This window comes from Leiobunum rupestre, chromosome 1 (assembly GCF_980474605.1).
Source record: "Leiobunum rupestre chromosome 1, qqLeiRupe1.1.hap1, whole genome shotgun sequence".
In the NCBI taxonomy this organism is placed as follows: Eukaryota; Metazoa; Arthropoda; class Arachnida; order Opiliones; family Sclerosomatidae; genus Leiobunum; species Leiobunum rupestre.
This window is the reverse complement of record NC_143384.1, coordinates 50,623,422-50,647,272: the sequence shown is the minus strand read 5'-3', so window position 1 is coordinate 50,647,272 and position 23,851 is coordinate 50,623,422. Positions and strand designations below refer to the sequence as shown.

The 23,851-nt window shown below is 34.3% G+C and overlaps 1 protein-coding gene across 1 annotated transcript in view; it reads left to right on the top strand.

Annotated features, from left to right (window-relative positions):
- Positions 1 to 3,893: 3,893 nt before the first annotated feature.
- Positions 3,894 to 23,851, top strand: part of LOC149963183 (protein Wnt-5b-like) — a 38,876-nt gene continuing 18,918 nt past the window's right edge. The window contains exon 1 of the mRNA XM_090170505.1: positions 3,894 to 3,932. Within this exon, the coding sequence (XP_090026631.1) occupies positions 3,931 to 3,932 (2 nt within the window). The 5' untranslated portion in view covers positions 3,894 to 3,930. The remainder of the gene's footprint in view (positions 3,933 to 23,851) is intronic.

Genomic DNA, 23,851 nt, shown 5'->3' with positions numbered 1-23,851 from the left:
AGATCCTAACAGTGGAGGATCATATGTCTAGTTGCATTGGCACTAGAGGTCTTTATCGTAATAATCAAAACAAGTTGAGTTAGCATCAAAAACTAGCCTAAAAGTTGTGGCAAATTGGGAGCTTCTCGCTTTGATTGGGTTTTCGGAATCAAGTGATTATAAACTTATTAAACACGTGGTTTCGGGAAGCCAATAGAAGGTATTTAATTCCCTTTTCGCTTTAAGTCAACAGAAGGCGCTGTCACTTAGAAGAGCATTTTTGTAAACTTTTTTTTTACATTTTGTTATTGAGCTACTACTTCCTACAAGGAACAAATGAGATATCGATCTAATTTGAATTTTGAAAGGGGGAGGAGCCTAGCTGCTCTTATAGCATGAGTTGATTTGGGAACAACGCTCAAAATCTTCTGAACAGATACATTATCTCTAATTCGAGCATGATGCGTGCTGAGAAATACATTATCGGAACCACTGACAAGGAGACTACCCGAGGTGGTTATCACTGATTTTGTTGAAACTCGGGGATTAGGTAGACCTTATATTAGTATGAAAATTGCCAAAGGGAAAAGTTGCAATGGGCTTTAGTTTTCCCATGGCAACCGAAAATGTTTTTGCTCTCTCAAAACAAAAAAAACTCCATTTAAAAAAACATGCGATTTTCTCGGTTTCACAGGGTACTTAACATATTTGAAAAAAAAAAAACATACCCAAAAATATGAATTTGACCTATTTTGGGTAAAATTGATCAAGGATTTTGGCTAAAATTGATCAATTTTGGTTATATTTTAACGAAATTTTGGTAAACGAGAAAATTCCATGCTTTTTTAATTGGAGAGGTCAAAAACATTTAGGGTTGCCATAGGAAAACTAAAGCCCATTGCAACTTTTCCGTTTGCGAATTTTCATACTACCATAAGGTCTACTTAACACCCGAGTTTCAACAAAATCGGTGATAACCACCTCGGGTAGTCTCCTTGTGAGTCGTCTATAGCCAAGGTCACACCAGAGCTTAAAACCCAGTTTATGTCGGTTTGATTGTCAGTTTTGACCGCTGTCGATAATTATTAGTTCACACGTGCGAAGTCGCTTCACCCCGTTTCGTTTATAGCCAAGGCTTAACACCATTTCAAATTATGTCCAGAATTTTGAAAACAGTAAAATGTATCCCTAAACAATTAGTTAATCATGTTTACAGTTACATTATTTGACAATATTTCGAATTTTATTCCCATTATTTTTGAAAATACGAGAAATTTGACTTCCCGCCTTGTCATTTTGAAAGCGATTTTAAGTGAACCGACTTGGACGAGTTGCTTCCCGAACCAACACGAAGCGATTTCTCACGCTGGTTTTGAAAACTAGTTATCTAAAACGAAGCTATTTTAGAGGTAAGTGTGAACCTGGCTTTTGTCTATGTTTTTATTACAAAATATCCTCATTTTAATCTTCCAATGTTAATGACCCAAAATGTACCGCTTATTTTAAGTCAAAATTTTAAATCTAAATTTGGGTCCGTGGAAAATTTAGAAGCTTAATCCACCGACGGTCTACGCCATTAATAACATCTTTTTATTTTAACTGACAATGAAATCATTCTTATGGGATAATAAGCAATCGAATGCGAGCTCTATACATGTATACGATGTTTTTTTAGTTTCTGTATAGTTACGGAAGCTAGACTTCTCATTTTCAAAACTTGAAATCTATGGAAGGTCGACGAAATCTAGAATTCAAATTTGGTATATTCCCATTCGATCGAAATCCCATTCGACCGAATTCAATATATTTCCGAAAAATAGCCCAAAAGGCGGATTCGGTTCATTGGGACCTTTGGTTTTGTTTTTTACTTCTGCCCTGAGATATAGCAGGGTACGCAAAAAACGTTATACCTAAACAAAATTGCTACAGGTGTACTAACGGTAAGGTTAGGTTAGGTTAGGTTAGGTTAGGTTAGGTTAGGTTAGGTTAGTCTCTCACTTCCCTAGGGTGGCGCGCTTTTATAAATATATTTATGCTTTGAACTTTTTATTTATATCAAGAATACAATAATTCAACAGTTTCATTTTTTAATGTGAATTAACTGGCTCCAATAAGACTATCAACACTTATTTATATAAGAAGTAAACCTATTTAAAAAACGTCTCATAAAAACGAAATTTGATGTACTATAAAAAATAATATAAACGTGCAAAATTGGGCTGTAAACCGTACAATTGGGGTATTTTCGATCGATTGGGACTCAATGTTAAATCGTTTTCGAACGAATGGGATAATGACTATCCTAGAGATGATTCGTGGGCATCATGGTCTAATTTGCCTTCGGAAGTAAAACCATCAACAGCGTGAGTCTTAGGGAACCAATGACTGAGAGACCAACCTGATATTATTTTATTAGCGGGAACGAGCTAACTCTTCAAGCATGAGGGGGATTGCCAGCCACACTAAAAATTGTCTCAACATATTCACTTTCCCAAGTAATAATAAATTAATAATACAAATCAGGCTAATACCCAAGGCACCACCTTAGTCATCAAGCGACTTTTAAAGCAATTAATTCAGGTGGCCGGGTTACAATGCGTAGGAGGGTGGTGACAAGCCCTTCATGCCACGCCAGCCAACAACTCTCTACACTTACTATTACCGTTAACGTAGACAAGTTTTTACGGAAGTAATATTTATCCAATGAAAACTCTCATACTCCTCTTAATAGCAGCACATTTCGACAAAAGATGTAATAAAAGATTAATTCATATTAGAATGGAGATCTAATTGTAATTGGTTTTATTTGGCCAACGGCTGACTTTCGCTATAGGAAGCTCCGAAATTATTTGTAATTGGCGGCGTAAAAGTGAGGATTAGGCATGCACGATTGGAACCCTTTCGTGGCGACATCGCTCGAGAGGCGGCTGCAGTGTAGAGCATTTGACGGATCGTAGGTCTGGGATTCCGGGTTTAAGAATGAACGGAATGCGTATATTCCATTAGGCCTACGCTATTGTAAATACTTCTTCTTCTGGGGGAGAAAATTAGAATTCCATAAAGAGCCCACCTAAGATTAAGAGACTTTTATAGTTAATTAGATTCGGTGGGTTGCGCCGCGAAATAAATCTCAGTCACCAGCAGCGCCACTTCTTATCGGCGCGATGCCGAGCCGAGGTGGAAACTCGAAGATATCCGCCGTTGCACGTAGCGCAGATATTTCACCGTAGATATCCGAAAGTAGTAACGTCAGTCTCCTCTAGTAGCCTCAGGGTGTCGCCTCGATCGTTTTGGGCCAATAGAAGTTTCGGATCCAGTTGGTCCCTTTTCGAGAGTACCTTTCGCTCCCCCAACGGACACGGACGCGCCGCGCTCCCCGGACCATCCAACCAAAGAGACGCGACTCCAGCGACGGGCCACTTCCGCTTCTCATTACCAAACCACCTTTTGTTCCGCCGACGATTTTCCAATTCGGATTTCGTGACTATAACCGGAGATTTTTTTGGCAACTTCTTTCGGAAATTCAACGCCAAAACTATCGTTTTTATCGAGTATGAGAAAATCGTCGATTCAAGAGATACTGACGACAATGTTTTCGCGTCCGTTTTTCCATTCAAAGTCGGCGTCCCGGCGTCACGATGAAGACTCCTGGTTCGTCGATAGTTCGCTGAAAGCGTCGGCTGACTACAAAGTGTTTCCGTAGGGAAGAAGAAGTCTGTTACTTCTTTCTTGTTTGTTCTCCGTTCGTTTCTTAGTAGCGGTATTCGTTGTTCGTTGTCTCGGGTCCGTTTAGGAGCGATGCGTCGCGCTGCGGGCGGCGTGACTGCCGCGAATTTAAAGCGCCGATGGCCCGTCATGATATGCCCCGACTCACTTTGTATTCTGCTGGCGAACTTTGTTTTGATCTCGCTTACTCTGGGCGTCCCGGGAACGACAGCCTTTGGAACGTGGATGTACGTATTCAACGATACTTTTTCAATATTTCTCAATTTTAAACAGTTTTTTTTCTATATCGGTTACTTTTAGAAATGAAATTTATTTGGTTAAATATTAGATAGATACTAATTATTCACGACGTACGAATTGGGTGGTACTTTTACCCGGGGAGATTGGGCGTTGTAACTAAATTATACTTTAAATTGCTGCTCATATAAATGGTTTACTGTAACAATAATATTTTTATTGTTTCTGTCGTTTGCTAAGTAACATTTTAAACCGACTACCAATTATTTAATTTATTTCTGGCAAATGAAGTATATTTAATTCATTTTTAGTTTCATAAATGAAATTCATACCAATATCAAACTCAAACTTTTCAAATATTTGTATTTTAACATATCTTAGTCTAATTAATTGTTGACATTTTAGTTGAGTTACTGATTACCATTACTTATACCGAGTGCGTGGAATATTAGCGTTATTTAAAACTCGTTAAAGACTGAATTTGGGATTAAAATGAATTAAAATTAATATTTTAGGACAATTATTAACTGTTAAATATTATTCGACGGTATGTAGTAGAAAATTATGATGGATTTGTGCATCTCAAATTCTTTGAATTCAGTAAATCGATTAAGAAATAATTATTATGTTTTAATAATGTTTCTAATAGTATTTTATATTTTTAAATACAATAAACCTAAAAAACAAAAAACAAACTATATTTAATTTTTTTAAGTTGGAATAATTGAGGATAATATTAGTTGCATAATATGAAGGATAATTGACCATAACACTGGAGAAAAAGCTACGAAAAAGACCAAAGATTTGAAGAATATTTAGTACTCTTTTATTGCCATTAATAAAGTGTAGTGTCCCTCAAACCAATGGTCTTTTTTATTTCTTTTTTAAATTAACAACAGGGAAAGACCCTGAGTCTTTAAATTTAAAACCGAAAACATAAAAGTTTTTGGATTTTAAAGTTTGAGATTAATCTCTTTAGGAGACCAATAATTGCAATTGAAATGTGAAGATTGGGACTACCCTATTAATAAGACACTGGGCCGATATATCTATATATTTCGGCGCTCACGGCCAAAGAAATTATACCTTTTATGACCAACATAAAACAACTTCAATTTTATACGGTCTTTGGCTCTGATTATAAAATCAAAAGGAAATGACTTTGAAGATAGCGAATGGGTGCGGGTCCGGTACCTTGTTAGAGCTTTGCGGTGAATGTTGCAATTTGGTGGCAGCTTTTTTGTGGAGATTATTTAGAGAAACTAATTTTCTAACTTTTGTAATCAATGCTAATCTCAGCTCGTAAATATCCAATTCATCTTTTGAAACTAATTCAAAATATCGAAAAATTGATAATGATACCTTTTTTAAACTTTCTCGCAACTATACAGCTAATGCAAAAATTTTGTTCTTTACTAAGAGAAAGTGCTGTTAAAATAAAAAAACACACTTGACTTTGGACAATTTCCTTTTTAATTATTTTTATTTGAAGTATCTTGTACTTAAAGAACCTTAAACTGGCTGAAGTAGCCAATACATTACGATGGTTTATGACAGTGAGCTATCGAGGTATCAGCCTTCAAGCCGGACCTGGATTCAGTCTCCATAGTATCAATGCAATATTGCCCTTAATCTCATGACGTTTTCCAAGATAGCTTCTGAGATTCTCTAGATCGGGAATGTAAATCTATAAAGTTTTTCGAATCGTTTCTTCCATACCCGGAAACGTAGGCAATAAAATTGCAGATGCTTTTCTAGATTTCGTTCTGTATTGCCAAAGCTAACTTTGTTACCAATTAGATTCTTCGAATGTGTTTCTTGGAAATGGCACAACGCTTAGCATCGACCAAATTGTTTAGTATTGCTGTCGAAATTTCGAGCTTTCTACTGGAGCAATAAAATCAAAAGCCAATTTATTCCACTATTGTTCCGTAGTGGACCTTTTAATTCTAGTACTCTAGTACTCTGGAAAAATTAATTTGTTAATACTGTCCAAGCAGCTGCTCTGTGCTTGTCCTCGTGTACCCTGCTTTACCACACAATTACTTAAATCGACGAATTTGCTTTGTTCAAACATTTGATCTTTCGAATCGTTTTCGTGTTTCCTCCTTTACCCAAATTTAAATTTCTTGAAATTTATAGACCGAAATATGATTTATGAAATGCAATTTGAAGGGTGGAGGGAGGGCACCAATAAATATATTGATAATATTGTACGATAATTTTAAATCTTAGGGGTTAAAATCGAGGGGTCGGACATATACCAAAATACCGTACACTTTGTCGAAAATCGCCAAATCTTTTAACTCTCTCTATGGTAAATTAACATTGAAATCCCAAAATCACTTTAAAAAGTACTGATAAAATCGCCAAAATCTCTACGAAATCCCGAAATCCCGTACAAAATAATGGCAAGTGTCCGACCCCTCGGTTAAAATATACCCCTGTACCCTCTAGTACTCACCACCACTGATGTGTCCACATTACCACAGTATTGTTTAGTCATTGTTGTTGTTTTTTCCCAAAATAATCAAAATTAATAATATTTAAAATAACTCCAAAATTTATCTCGTGTATTGGAGACACATATAAATGCTGCATTTAGGTGAAATTAATTGTTTATCGTGGTCAGATTTTCCTTGGCGGCTTGGAATCTTAACGTGATCAAATTCTTTCGTGAAAATAAATTGAACCGAAATGCTGCGAATTAAGAAGGTCAGCGGCAAATGTTTTATTTCGTGGTGGCGCCTCAGAAGGAATGCCAAGCAAAGATTATAAAAATCACCTGCTGCTTTTTATCAGTTACATTTCATCTATTTGCCTCCGAACGAAGAAATGGATGGAATAGAGAAAATATAACTCGCCTGCAAAAAGGGTTCCACAGTCTTAAGCAAAGCCAAAATTCTTCTCTCAAAGTAAAGTTTGCATGTTCGCTAAGAGCTCGCTTGGAATTTAAAAATACATATTTATATCTCTTGATACAACTATTGGGTATGTATCGTGTATCGTAGGCATCGAGAAGAGGGTATTAATCGTAGGCATCGATTCAATTTTAGTTATGGCTTGTTATATTTCGCCGTTGATGTGAAAATATCCTACAATTTGATCTTAGGCAAAGTACCGAAAATCAAATTACTAAATTTAGGAAATATATATTTTTACGATGCCTTCTTTTTTGTTACTGCAAAAAGATACTACACTTGGATCTTAGACAAACCCTAAATAAGCTTACTATTGGTTTAAAAAAATACTAAAGCATTCATTTCGGTGGTGCGAAGACACCCTACATTTTGATCTTACTCCAAACTATGCAAATAGCTTATTATTAAATTTAAAAAAACGGTATTTTATTTTAACTCATCTATTTCGTACAAAATATTTTAGATGTGCGTTTCTACCAAAAACAGTAGACCCAATTATCCTAAAGTTTAGCTTTCTTTGTCTTTACATGATGGATTTTTCCACATTTTCGCATAATTTTAATATTCTTGGATTTTCAGTCCGTTGGTGGTTCGCATTTACTTAACAACTTGCAAATATTACAAATAAACAACGAAATGGTGAAATAAGCCCTCTTGTTAGGAGCATCGCGGTACACCGTACACACACTGCCTTCTATAATACTAGGCCTAGAAATGGTAGCTACGTCGATTTTTTAAGTGACATTTTCAAACTGACATGATTTTCGCGCTAGATGTCGCTCTCTTGGGTTTTTTTGGTTTGGGGTAAAAGAGGTTAAGCGGCTACGGCCAATCGGCAGTCTCTGGTGGCTTCAAAACAATAAATGTATTTTATTTTAATGGATTAAAAAACCTGTAGAAGATCCAAGCTTATGTTTAAATAATGTTTTTTACTAAATCTATTTCATTATTTGTCCTATAAATTGAATGTTGACATTATTAAAGTGTATTTTCACTATTACTTTTTACATTTTTCGCGTACGTTTGAATTTCCCGCACTTTCCCTACCCAAAAAAGCGACCTCTATCGGATATTTCAAAATCGTTACCGCCACCCCATTTTTATTCTTATTTCTAGGCCTAGTATTATAGAAGGCAGTGGTACACATATGCTCTAGTGACTTATAAAATTTAAGTTATGCATTACGAACGAAAAACTAGTTTTAATTTTTTTAAATATTTTCTTGTATTAAAAGCAGCAATAAATGTAACCTTTGATTTTCCTAAAGCGGAACAAATTTACCGTTTTATTTTATTTAAGGGTAACACTGGTTCAACGACGATAGCTTAATAATCCATAATCTGTACTAAAGTGTCATTTTTAAATTAAAAATTAGAATTGTTTAATCTTCTAACTAAATTAATTGTACATGTTGTAAGCTAAACACTGTATGGGTCTATCAATTATCATTGTTATCTTTACATCATTGAAAAGGTTTTATTTCAAAGATTTTGTGATTTTAATGATGGTTACTTTCGAAATTGTGCTTTCTCGTCAACTTGGCTTTCTTGAATTTAAATTAAATTTACTATTAAGTCATTCATTATAATTTTAAATATTTCAACAAGTTCTGAAATAGTTAATAGTATTTCAATTTTGAGAAACCCAATTTCAGTGGTTAGGCTTAAATTGATTGTCTATAAGAATCTTCAACCGCGTAATGAATCGGATTTACCGCGAATTTCATACGTGTATTTTGATTAAAGGGAATATAACCTGCAAACCCGTCTTTATGGAAGACCTCTTCACATTTTGGAATTGCCGTGTACAGTGGCGCCCAACATTTCTAAAGCCAAAGGCCAGAGCGGCCAGAGCTGCAAACGTTGGTGTTCCACACCAAATACCTGAGACGCACGCTCGATGTCACGTGTTAATTGCAAAGTACCACAGAGCTTGCGTAGCGTGCCCAGATAGAAAATAGAATTGGGAAAGCCCCCTAATGCCGTTGGATTTAAAATTAAAGCAACAGTCGGCTCCAATCATTGCCACCTGTATTATGATAAGGCCCTTGTTATTAGAGATGGCAATGAATCTATCCGCTCCTTGGAAAAAAAACGACCTTACTGGGGAGCGTGGTGCCATCTATTAATGGCAAAGGAAGCTAAAATTCAAAACAGCGAAACAATAGCGCAGTGGCGTAGCCAGGATTTTGTAAAAATATTTGTACATACGACCATACGTCATAAAGCATTATAATTAGACAACTTATAATCTTAACCATAATTACATATCCCATATTAAATATATTGTTAAAAATTACTATAATTTAAGTTATCGTCAAATTTACATTGGGTCAAAATGTGGCTTAAGCTGCTTGTTTTGATTTCGACGCTAGCGACATCTGTTGCAAAAAGAGGTAGTTCACTTCGAGCCGACACTTGCTTTAAGTTAACTTCATTTTTAATATTATAAAAATTTTAATACATTATCACCAATCACACAAATCAACATTTTTAGTCATATTAAAAAAGGATTAATTTATAACAATTAATATATTTTCTGAAAATATTTATTACCAGGAAATCAATGGCGTCAAAACAAAATTGAATTAGGCTTCATTTTAAATTATAACAAAAAAGATTTTCTCCCCCATCACGCGAAGAAACATGCCTATTAATTAATTAATTTATATGAATATTAATTAATTTTTTCGAAAATGCTTCGTACCGAAAAGAAATACCAAGAAAATACTCATTACCTAGAAAAAAGAAAAGATATTAACTTTGAAATTACCATATAACAAATTAGGAACTCGTAACGACCATAAAACATCTTTTAAAAAAAGACCATTAAGGGCGTGAATGGAAGTCCGCCGCTGTAACCCTAAATGGTTCCGTGGCAGGTTTAAGAACATATTTAAATACGCGTCCAAAGTACGTATAAACTAAACTATTTTCACTTTTAAATCCAATTGCCGATTTATCCAAAGTGATAAATTGAAATAAAATTAAAAACTACGTTTCTTTATTACATTTATTATCTTAGTCGATAATTCCAAATAACTGTTGAAAAAGCCGTCGATCAGTTAAGGTAAATATTTCGGCGGCAGAAATATGAGTACTATGATCAAGAACTAATTTAAATATTAACGATATTACTTAATTGGTTATTCCCTTCGTATGTAGTATTTTTTATAATATTTGATTTTTAATAATGTATAACAGCTATGTCCCAACGCCATTTGTAGCCCGCGAGTTAATTTAAATGGCCTGCATTGACTAAATAATATAACAGTTGAAGTGGTATAATATAAAATAACTAATATATAATATGTAATATCTAATTTTGTAATATGAAATATATGATTTGTAATATGTAATATATAATTTGTAATATGTAATATATAATTTGTAATATGTAATATATAATTTGTAATATGTAATATATAATTTGTAATATGTAATATATAATTTGTAATATGTAATATATAATTTGTAATATGTAATATGTAATATGTAATATATAATTTGTAATATGTAATATATAATTTGTAATATGTAATATATAATTTGTAATATATAATTTGTAATATGTAATATATAATTTGTAATATATAATTTGTAATATGTAATATATAATTTGTAATATGTAATATATAATTTGTAATATGTAATATATAATTTGTAATATGTAATATATAATTTGTAATATGTAATATATAATTTGTAATATGTAATATATAATTTGTAATATGTAATATATAATTTGCAATATGTAATATATAATTTGTAATATGTAATATATAATTGGTAATATGTAATATATAATTTGTAATATGTAATATATAATTTGTAATATGTAATATATAATTTGTAATATGTAATATATAATTTGTAATATGTAACATATAATAATAACATAATATATAATTTGTAATGTATAACATATAATAATAACATATAATAATAACATATAATATATTATTTGTAATGTATAACATATAATAATAACATATAATATATAATTTGTAATGTATAACATATAATAATAACACATAATATATAATTTGTAATGTATAACATATAATAATAACATATAATATATCATACGTAATGTATAATAAACTAAAATAAAAGTATTAAAGTCGGGGCAGAGACATTTCGGGCCCTGGGGCCAATAATGTTATCACGGGCCCTTGTAACTGAAATTTTCAAGGTGGAGCGTGCTGTTGAAAGGCAAGTCGACGCACCTCTATCGTACCAGGCCCCTAAAAAGCATGCATCTGGGCCCTTTTTTTCGCCGGGCCCTGAGGATTTGACCCCCACCCTGAAATGTTCTATTAAATTTAAAAACATTCTCAGAGTGGAACTTCGGGTGGCAAAATCGAGAGAGGGCTTTTCGGTCGGCATTCCGGAGATGAAATCAAAGCGGCCGAAACAACGACAGCTGCTAAATATAATAGAATGTGTCTGTTCAACTCGGAAGAGGTCTCCAAATAGATGGCTATTTTTAATTTTATGTTTAACACACATTGAACATAATCGAGAAAATATTTTAGTTTTGTCAAAAGTAACGTTACTTTCGAAAGTGCTTACGAATATTTATATGTTTAATTAAACGGTTCATGTTGGTAAATTATCTGGAGATAATACAGAAAACTTTATTGAATTTTCTTTATATTAGATCGAAGAATAGCACTTACAGCCTTAGAGTGTTTAAGTAATCATTATTAAATGATTTCAAATGAACGCTTTGATCTTGAAATTATGTAATTACTTGAATTTATTTATATTAAGGCCCACACTAGTTAATTAAATTTGATAACTAGTTTTCCGCTCCAAAAGTTCATATAGGTCATGGAAATTACCAGAAAATGATTGACCGGAAGCCGGATCTGCGAGCATATGCATTAAAGCTTTCAGGGACACTCTGGTTTAGTCCTCACGTCTTCATATCTAGAGATCGGCGTAACAGATAAATTAACTGGCAAAATTTCAATTAATCATAAAAATTGTGGTTAACCGTTTATCCATGGATAGAAACGATTTAATATGGGAAAAAGCCAAAAATAACTGATTGTTTGTTGGATAATGTTGGTTTATGGATATTATCCAAATAAACGGTTAATTTTTATCCAAACGCCGACCTCTACTCATATCCCATGAAAGTTACGGATTAGCAGAATTTATATCCTTTCTCTGATTTCTTTAAAAAAAGTTTCGGGATCTCGAGGCGAGGCTAAAAGGAAAGAGCTGAAATTACAACTTCTTGCCGGAAATAAAACACCAGAGCAGTTTCTTGAAGTTATAAAATGGGGGTTTCATTTCGTTTAACCTCAATAAAACGTTTTAACTAAAATGTCGTTTTTATATCTTTTTGGGAGAAATAGTTTTTGGGTGAAATGGACTTGGGAGAATTGGGTTTGGTCAAATGTAGAGGTCGGCGATTGGATAAAAATTAACCGTTTATTTGGATAATATCCATTATCAAAAATTATCCAACAAATAATCAGTTATTTTGGCTTTTTCCCATATTAAATCGTTTCTATCCATGGATAATATCTATGGATAAACGGTTAACCGAAATTTTTATGATTAATTTAAATTTTGCCAGTTAATTTATCTGTTACGCCGATCTCTAGTCAAATGGGATTGGATGAAAAGTGGTTTGTGAGAAATGATTTTGGGTGAAATGGGATTAAACTGAATTCCCGTCTTTGTCCGACACTTCCACCACTGCAAGAAACCGGAGAGTCTTTTAAGTCGAAAACACCTGATATAGGTGAAACATTTTGAAGAATGTGGAAAGATAGACTCCGAGTCTGGCCTGTCTCCCGATGCTGAGGCCGACGCTGAGGCCGAGGCGAGGCTCGCTGTTATCCTGGATGGCGAGACACGGTGTATAAATAACGTTCTAAATAGTTTCTTAAGTTGTCGTTGACGTATTGCGACTCGCGCTGATGGGTTATCTTTTTTAACATGTTTGTTTCTCTTCGGTTGGCCGACCACCGGGGATATCTCTAGATATCTCGCAGCGCGAGCGTTGACAAGATCATCATTCTAAACTTAGAAGCGTCACGGCCCGGACCCCGAACCAACCCCACCTCCATCCGTCGCTCTTCGAGTGTCGCTTTGAAACTGTTGGTTAAATACGCAGAGGGAAACGCGGCCGGCAAAGCCAAAAAGGGGTTTTCCGCAGACAAAACTGTCTCTTTGCCTCGTAATCTGATTGAATACTCGCTGAATAAAAATGTTCGCATTTAGCTTTCCAAGAAGTTATGTTTAGGAAACGATTTTAGATCTCTCATCTTAATCTTGACACACTAGCGATATCTAATGTAAATCTCGTTTCATTGGCGGATTAACTTACGTAAATGATGGAGCAAATTAATTCTAAAATTATTCCCAAATGGGCAGATCTAAATTCGGTTTTGATTCAATTACAATGTATAAGGGGCTGCCACGGTATCTGGAAAACCTGGAATTCCTGGAAAAGTCAGGGAATTTGAATATGGGTATAAAAATCAGGGAAAAGTCAGGGAATTTTAAAAATCAGGGAAATTTTAAGGAATTTAATTTCGGTTGCAAATAGGAAACTTTAACAGGAAAAAAATACAAAATCTTGGCACAAAATAAGTCAGAAAAAATCTCAGGAGATGGTCAGTGAAAACCTGTAAAAGTCAGGGAATTTGATTGTGAAAAAAACTGTGGCAACCCTGCGTATAGAAAGCAACGTAATTCCGATCTGATAAAAATTGTTTGTTTCTTACTGGATGTGTTTTGATTCCAGTTGGATCTAATTTTGGATTTTTAATGATTTATCCAGTCATTTACTTAAGGGCTATACCAGGAGGCAGCAGTTTTTAAGGGCAATCTTTACCCTCTGGACCCTTGGGCTTAAGCCTACTTAGTTTAATGGTTATTGCTTCTTTCATATTTAATATGTGCTTCTGAGGGTGTTAGGTGTCTGTATGTTTTCAAACAATCTAACGAGACGTTTATGTTCCATATTTTGAACTTATTATGACAAATCACGACGTCATGTATTTTGACTTAATCGCGTAATATGGGAACATATCTTAAACAAAGTTATTTTATTTTTAACAATGGCTACTTGCGTTCCTTTGATGCCCTTGTGACCATTTTTTACGAATCACTTATGCAACTTTTGTAATTCTAGATGAAGAGGCTATAGACGTGCATGGCTAAAGACATATTTGGTTTTCTTTAAGTTCTTTCACAGAATCGTTTGAAAAATTCTATCCGAATCTCAAGTGGCCCCTCCTCCTAATAGCAGATCTGGCCAATCAAATTTAAAGCAAGTGGCGGCTCTGTCATTGCCACCTGTATTATGAAAAGGCCCCTGTTATTAGAGATGGCCATGAATCTTTCCGATTCTTCGAAAAACGCGACTTTACTGGAGAGCGTGGTGCCATCTATTTATGGCAAAGGAAGATAAAATTTAAAATAGTAGGTATAGTTAGACAACTTGTACTCTATTTAGTGGACTTTAACCTAAATTATATATCCCTTGTAAAAAATTGTTTATAATTGCTGTAATTTATGTTATTTACCAATTTACAAACGATCCAATCAACGCGAGGGGTACCCATAAGTACCGCCTTTTTGATTTCGACGCTAGCGACATCTATTGAAAAAGAGCTACTTAAGACTAGTTTATATACAAATTAGTCGGGGAGTTATAATAAAATCGTAGATTGGATACTTTTTGTAAAAAAATAATTCAAAATATTAAATAATTTTAAAATTTTCTATTTAACACTTTTGTATTGCGTTAAAAATATCTATTTCCTAAAACACGTATATTGTCTACAACGAATCTTAAGGCGTTTTTGAACAAAGAAATTAAAGTCGAGTTATTTGTGTCTAGCGATTCTGTACGCCCTCTTTCTTTGAACTACGATATTAAATCATATTTTAGCCGCATGAGTTCTAGTATTAATCTTGCTTAGTTTTGTTAGCAAAACAAAAACTGTAGATGCTCGTAATGTAATTTTTGTATTTTGTTTTCCGTAGAAATCGTAAATCTAAGCTATTTATTTCGGTGTCAACTCAAACCACGAAACCGCACCTTTAAAAGTTCTTTAGTGTTTCTGCCTCTCCTAATATTTGGGGCGAAATAGCATTCTTGGCTGCCAAGTGACAAATTAAATTTGTGGGAATGGACGGTGGAGGAAATTTTACTTCAGGAAAAACTTACCGGCATCAAAGATAAAATGAAATAAATTGAGTTCACGCAACCTTAAATTTTAAACGTCAGAGACGGTTTTTAATTGTAAAGAAACATTTGTTATTTCTTCTACAGACGTTTTTATGAAAAATAGTTCGAAGGTAACGTACTTTGGTTTTCTTTAACCCTACAGGGGTGTACTTTTGGAACAGGGGTCACTCAAACGGAGGCTACCAACACTGTTTGACGACCTTTTCTGTTACTAAGGTACTAAGGAATGTTTACTATAGACCTTTCTATAAATTCCTAGCTAAACAGCCCAAACACTTTTACAAAGACAACACAGCGCTACTTCCGTAGGACCAAAGAATATAAAGCCCCAGGAATGGAAGGTGTAGCTCCGTCTAGTGGAACTTTTGGGCCCTCTTTTTTAAAGAGAGACCGGGTTGCGGTAACCGTTTCCGGTTACTCTGATTTGCTTTGCCGAAAATTTCTAGCGCAGTCAAAACACGCGGCTAATAATATCAATCCTTCCATTCCTGGGGCTTTATATTCTTTGGTAGGACTAAATTTTTATTCTCTGATTTTAAGAATTGTGTTTACGCTCATTTCTATTTCATGGGTATTTTCTGAAGCGTCACCCATAAATAGTCAATTTCCAAAATGTGGCTAAGGTTGCCTACGTGAAGATAGTATATTTCAAAATATAGTAAGTCCATAACTGATTTATTTAAAAAATAATAAGATAGGGTTAATTAACTATTTATAAGGTTCTGTATAAAACTATAACCGTTAGGACTTGGATAAAAAATCCCCTATTTATCAAGACAACTAGGTTGGTAGGTTTGCCAGAAAACGTTTTTTTGATCCACCCTGGTTCATGAAAAATCGGGCATAACCTTCTGCCTCTCTATACACCAAAGTAAATAAGCACATAAGTAGTATTTGATAGAATGGTCTATTCATACTTCAATTATCCCTAAAAAGGTATGAATTATTAATTATGGAAGAAATTAAGAATACAAAATACGTAAAAGAAATATCCCGTACTAGATTTTTAACTGCAAAGTTTTAAAATTACCGCGTGCTTTGGAATATTTTATTGAAATGCTCCGTTCTAAGAATGGCTTTTAATAATAATGTATGTATTTCTAATTAGTAATGACTAAATTTATAACTGTGGCGTAGCTAGAAATGCTTCAAGGGAGGGGTTTAAACTATGTAAAATACTTAAGGTTTGACACGGAAACCGTCCCCTTGTCTGCGCCACTGATAAAAACTTGTTGAGGTTAACTGTAATAGTTAGTGTAGGGGGTTGCATGAAGGGCTTGCCACCACCCTCCTATCCGCATTGTAACCCGGCCAGCTGAATTAAAGGCTTCAAAAGTCGCTTGATGACTTAGGCCTAAGGTGGTGCCTTGGGTATTAGCCTAGCTGATTATTATTTCTACGATATTTAGCCTTGCTCCTAAACCCCTCATGCTCGTAGAGTAACACTCTTCCCTCTTAAAATATCAAAGCAACTCGGTCTCTTATTGGTTCCATAAAATTGACATGTTCCGACGCGATTGAAGCTGGTGCGAAGTGATTCCCGTGGATTTCAGACAGCTGGCGCCATCTGGTACGTGTTTGGCTATTTAAAAATCGTTCCCTAATGGCGTTATCCCTTTGAAAGGATCTTCTCTCTAATCGAATGAGTATTAGTCTCTACAAAAAATTAAATAGCATTAAATTAGGAAAAGGGAATCTAAATTTTTGTAAATTAACATGACAACTTATTCTCACAAGCTTAGGGTTAACTGTCATTTGCAGTGCCGCTGCCGTATTTCCGCCTAGGACAATCTAGGCCGTGGCCTAGGGGCCCATGCTTAGAAGGGGCCCTCCAGTGACCGTTATTACTGAATTCGAAGGAATGGGTTAGAGTGTGCAATAACTGGTGGCTTTACCGGGGAGTCGGGGTCCGGCTCTTGTTACCCATAAGAGCGGTGGCGCACTGGGAGATGTTAGCTCTGATCAAATGGTCCTATCTCCACCTCCGACTTCGGTCAGGTTTGGGCTGGATACTGGGCTTCGGCTCAGGCTAACGGAGAGGGTCCGTGCAAACTGGCCGCCTCGGCGGATTGGGTAGCCTGCTGTGGGGCGGCGGGCCTCCATATGCGGGAACTGCGGTCCTGTTTCCCAGCCTTTTGGAGCCCACCGGGATCTCCGGTGCCAGCTGTGCCGGGTTACTTGGGCTGCTGTGTGCTCGTCGTTCCCCTTTAGGAGCTCTCTCCAAAGGGTTTGGCTCCTTACCTACGTAGGTAGGGTGTCGGCTGGAGTTGCTATAGCATCCATTCTAAATCCCACTGCTGTGTGCGAAGTGGGGATTGGTCCACCCATTGCTGCACCTTCTGCTGGGTTGAGTGGCTTGCGTTAAAGTTGCGACCATCAGTAGTAGGGTTCTGCTACCCATGCTGGATTTGTCACCTGTCCGGGCTAGGGGGACGCTGGCGTAGGGAACTATTATGATAGGCCTCCGGTGGTATGGTCTTGGTTACCAGGTACACCGGGCTATAAATTCTGACACACTGTATTCGAAGGAATAAATCTATAATACCAATCGTAATTTATATTGGAGAAATTCCTAGGTAGAAGATTTTTTTTTAAAATTACAAAAACTTTCTGCCTGGCAGTTTACGGACGCAGCCTTAAATCGCATTGTTGCATAATTATCGCATATTTAGTTGACGATTGTTAAGAGCTTTTATTTAGTAATATAACCGTAGAGCTCAGATTTCTACTCTGAATCAGGGAAATTCAGGCACAGCCTAGTTCCAGGGATAAGAGTAAATGCAACGCGTGAAAAGGGGGCCCAGACTCCTTATCTGCCTATGGGCCCAGGATCTCTAAGTCCGGCCCTGGTCATTTGGAATGTGTTTGTTAAAAAAATAATTAGGAAGCCAAAAAGTGTGCAGAATATATCAGTTGCATTTCATTTTCTATGGAAGGAATTTACCGAAAAAGTTGAAAAACAAAATTAAAAGCTAAAAACAACGGTGTTTATTTTGCACTATATCACCGTTAATTTTTTGGATTATTTCGGGTTACAAATTTAAAGGTGATTTTAAATGGTTTTGAATATTGCGCAAAATTTTTAATTTGCTATTATACGGGATTTGTGTGTATAGTCGATGCCGATGCCGCCGTATTCCACCTAAATTAGGCTTAGAAGGACCAGGGATATCTCAATCGAAAGGAAATATCATGCCCTCGGTGGCCACAAGTTGGTCATTTGCCCATTTTAGTGCTATATGGCGATATTCGACTTTAAATCTTAATTTTTTTAGAGTTGTTAATTTTCTCCTAAAAGTTAAATGCGGAAAAAATTCTAGAAAATTTTCCGTAAATCGGAAAATTAAAAAAAATAAATTTTAAGGGTTTTTATTCCATATTAGTCTTGAGGTTTAGTTTTAATTTTTGATTCAACATAATAAAGAAAAAATAGACTAATCTTGGAATGAAAACCCTTTTTATTTTTAATTTTTTCGGAAAAATACAGAAAATTTTACAAAAAAAGGCCTCGGTAGTTTTCCGGAAATTTTCTGACTTAAAACTCACATTTTTTAAATAAAGACCGACTTGGTTCCAAATTATATTTGTCATTATTACTGATCATTACTTAACTACGTGTCCGTTGCATTCAGAATTTTATTTCAATATAGATTTCTGTCCAATTCGCGAGACCCCACAACCCGCATACGCACTATTGTGATATTTGAATTTCGTGCCAATTGATACAGGCGCCATCTAACTCCAAAAACAATTGTTCCAAGACCAGGTAACTCGAAAAATTAGTTTTGTCTAACGTATTGCCGTTTCGCTACCTTCAATTTATTTAAAATGAAGTGTTCGCGTTTCGCTACCTTATTTCCAAAGCCAGATGAAATTCCACTTGGGGTTTTTAAGTTAAAGGGCAACGCAAGTGGTCATGCAGGGGGGGGAACTATGTTTTCTTCAACAAGCCGTAAGTAGGTTTTCCAAGGATGATTTTATACAGCGTGAAAGCTTTATTCTCCTTGGTGTAGCCACGTGGCGCAATTTCGCTCTCATTCGCGAATTTTTCGATTTTCTTCGCTGAGTTAGCTCGCAATCAACGAACCCAGGAATTTAGGCCTAGCTTAATTTATTTATTATGGAGAAAAGAACTGGGTTAGTTTCCGAGAGTTGGACTTTGATATTTTCGATTTAACAATGTTTTGGAATAAAATTATTTGTGAATTGAATATTTTTAATAATGGAAGTTGAAACATTAGGCCTTGGACGCGGTAAATCTCTGCCGCTAGCCTCACATTGGATTAACACCACACACACTCCTATATCCCGTCTCGCTTAACAATTTCCCTATCATTATACCCCGACAGAAAATTTATATTTTTTTATTGCATTTATTTTGTAGAAGTTTAGGATCCGATTTGTCGGTAAGCACGGAGACTTCACTTTCCTCGGCCCTTTCGCAACTAAAGAATGCATGGATTTTGCGTAAAAACCGCGAGAGGCGCATTTATACAAAATAAATTCGGCAAATATGGTTCTGCTTATTTTACAGAGGGAAAGGCTATGGCAGATAGCGCATGCGCAGTCGTTCTTTTTATCTATAAGATAATTTACCCCCCCCCCCTGCATGGTCACTTGCGTTGCCCTTTAATGTACATGATGAGTAAAAAAATTAAATTTAAATTTAATATTTAAAATATAATTAATACATCTCGGGGATCGTGTGTACTTAAATGTCCGTGACATCTTTTTTAACATAGTGCACAATAGATAACGTTTTTACAATTTTTATTTCTTATTATATGCACAAGTATAATCAAATATCTTAGTTTTTTTAAGATTGTGGACAATAAATAACGTGTTCAATTTTTGATTTATTAATATATGCACAATTAGGCACAAATGCCTCACATTTTTTAATATTGTGCAAAATAAATAAATTTTTTTATTTCGAATTTATTATTATATTATCTAAGTAGCCCGCCCGAAGGGTTGTTATCGGACGCCAAAATTACTTCTTTAAAAAAAACAATTACGTTTTTATAAATATTGTTGACATCTTTCTGTTGACAACCACATTTTTCATTTTCCATTTAGTTTATTATGGCCGGTGAATAAACAATGTTCCTTGTGTTTGCACTCTCAGCTTAGGGTGTTCTAGGGCAAAGGGTGCGGACAGACTGGAACACTTTTTGAAATATATATTTGATGTGGCCAATTGATGTTTCTGTAAAATAGAACCTTAAAAATTAGAAGTATAAAATATTTTTATTTGCGTCACTAGTGGCAGTTATTTAAGTGCTTTACGTGCACGCGAGTTTTGAACGCGGGTTCCAAATTTCGAAGGGTCTCGCGACTGCAGCGCGTGCTTTCTACCTTCAAGAGCTACAACTAACGTCGTAAGTGACGTAGACCACCAGGTTGGCATTTTTTGATTTTTTTAATAAAAATAAAATCCATAGTTTTATTTTGTATAAATGGGATTTTTTTGATTTTATTGATTTTTATACAATTAAAGGCTCTTTCATTTGTACAATTAACGGATATTTTACTTTTATCAGTTAGCTAATATTTAATGAAATTAAATCTTAATTAAATTTAATTACTATTTAATATTTTAGTTTTCTCAGATTTTCTATGTATTTCATTTTTTTAAGAACCTATTTTTATTCCCCCATTGAATTACATTGTGTGATTTAAATCAACGATTTTTAAAAAATCACTTGATTTAAATTTTGATTTTATCCTCGATTTAAATCAACGATCCTGGTAGACATAACACTGTCACATGACCTCCCGTATTTTATAGAAACACCTATTTGGGCATTCTAGGGCCAATGGTGCGGACGCCTTAAGCGATACAGACAGACAGACATAATGACACGACCCGCGGACCACAGGTTGGGAAAGCACACAAAAGTGGTGCGATTCGATTACTTTCTTCATTATGAACACATGTGGCTAATTTGGGCGTTCTAGAGTGGGGTCACGGAGTGGTTAGCACTTTCGCCTCGCAGCAACAGGAGCCGGGTTCGATCCCAACTTGTGGCACTGGGTGGAAACTCGGAACCACTCCTTCCGCATTGAGTTTGCAAGTTCTCTCCCCACTGTTTTAAGGGGTTTTACCCTGAGATCTTCGGTTTCCCCTTCCATAAAAACTTGTCTAGGTTAACGGTAATAGTTAGTGTAGGGAGCTGTTGGCTCGAACGCGTGGCATGCAGGGCTTGCCACCACCCTCCTACGCATTGTAACCCGGCCATCTGAATTAAAGGCTTCAAAAGTCGCTTGACGACTTATGCCTAAGGTGGTGCCTTGGGTATTAGCCTAGCCTAGCTGACTTTTAGAAATATATATTACATATATTAGATGAGCAAGAACGCGCAAATAAATTACACTTTTAAGATTGAACAAAATGAAAACCGTTGCTTTTTTTAATTTTCAATTTATAATGTGCAGAAATAACTTACATTATTTAAAATTATGTAAAATATATACCTGTTGTTTGTGTAAAATAGCTTTTATTGTTATTATATGCACTTATATATTTTTTAAATTTATTATTATATGCACAAGTAGCCACCAATGAAATAGACTTTTAACACGGTAAAAAAAACTGTCGTTATTAATTTTATTCATTTATTACTTTATACAAGAAAGCATATATAGTCGGCAGTTTACAATAAAAAAGCAAACTGATTCACGTTCATTTCAGGTATTTAGTTCGCTGAAGCGATATTCATATTTCGTGCGAAGCGATTCTTCGGGAAACCGCTTAAGAAGTACGTTATCAGAGGCCTAAGAAGTGGGGATTAGAATTTTTTGAAGAAGCAGGATTTAAAACGGCGAGAATAGGCTCTTTAGGGCTGAAGATGGATATTTCTGTTGGGAGGGCGCGCGGGGTCCCAGGCGCACCCCAACAGTGGCCGCCAGAAGGCAGATTGGGAATGGTCGGCTCACCCCAAGCGGGGTAAGGTCAACAACGGGTAATTACTGTCATTCTGTCGATGCTTCCTCGTCGGCAGAGGGCGCCGTGAAGAAAGGGATGCCGTAGATCTATTCACGTGTACTGCTATATACAATTATGAATAGGGAATAACAGAAGCTATGGGGCGATTTTTTTCCGGCTTTGGGAATCTTACGACCTATTACCGCCGTTGTCAGAGAGGAACCTCAAAAATGTTTTTGTTGAAAAAAATTCTTTTCGGATCCAGAATGAGGAGAATTGCCGCTTCTAAGGCCTTTTATCGGCTTCGTTCGCATTACGCTTTTAACCAATTTGAAGTGTCTATTGCTTCGTACGTTGCGCTATGATGACTAAATTAGATAGATTTAGAGAAGACGTTGTAAAGTGAAAATATCCGAAATATTTTGTAATATCAAATATAACATTTATAACATTTATAACAATTATAACAATTATAACAATTATAACATTTATAACAATTATAAAATTTATAACAATTATAACATTTATAACAATTATAAAATTTATAACAATTATTTCAAATATTTATATAACATTTATAACAATTATAAAATTTATAACAATTATTTCAAATATTTATATAACATTTATAACAATTATAACAATTATTTAAAATATGTATATAACATTTATAACAATTATAACATTTATTTAAAACATTTATAACAATTATAACATTTATAACGATTAAAACATTTATAACAATTAAAACAATTATAACATTTATAACAATTATAAAATTTATAACATTTTTAACAATTATAACATTTACAACATTTCTAACATTTTTAACAATTATAACATTCACAACATTTCTAACATTTTTAACAATTATAACATTCACAACATTTCTAACATTTTTAACAATTATAACATTTACAACATATATAACATTTAAATATCTTCAATATTTTTAATATTTTTTATATTTTTATACTTTTAATACTTTTAAAATTAATAATATAATAAGTTGTATTATTTTTATATTTTTAGTATTTTTATTATTTGTAATATTTTTTTATATTTTTTAGTACAAACTATATTATTACATAATAATTTGTATAATTTAAACTATAATATTATAGAAAAATAATTTGTATAATTTAAATTATAATATTTTGTATAATTTAAACTATAATATTATATAAAAATAATATGTATAATTCAAATTATAATAATTTGTATAATTTAAACTATAATATTATAATAATTTGTATAATACAAACTATAATATTATAATAATTTGTATAATAGAAACTATAATATTATAATATTTGTATAGTATAAACTATATTATAATATTAATTTGTATACACTTTAATATTTCGTAATCCATTTTACAGGTACTCTAACGGAGATTTGAAACGATATTGTTGATATGCACTCCGGGTTTGGGAGGGAGTCAATTTATGAATAATTATATAATTATTTTGTTGAAAAATACCAAATATGATCGAAATACTAAAAAAAAAAAAAAAAATTCGGTCAGCTTTGTGAGATACTGTTAAACTAGGATCAAGATAAACACCATTTTCAGTTTAGGCCCTTAATATTTTATTGGTAAAATGTTTTATATAAGCCTGAAAATTGTACACTTTAGCCATCTTTTTTCGTTGCTTATAACGCTTAAAATGTTATTATACTACGTTATTCTTAGCATTATCGAATCATTTTATTTTCTTTTCTTTTCTTTACGATCGACAAACGAAGTAGAAGTTTTAGACTCATACAGATTCTTATTTGATTGGTCAGACCTAATTTAATTCACTCTAACGTGTCAATACAGTACGAAGCAGTTGGA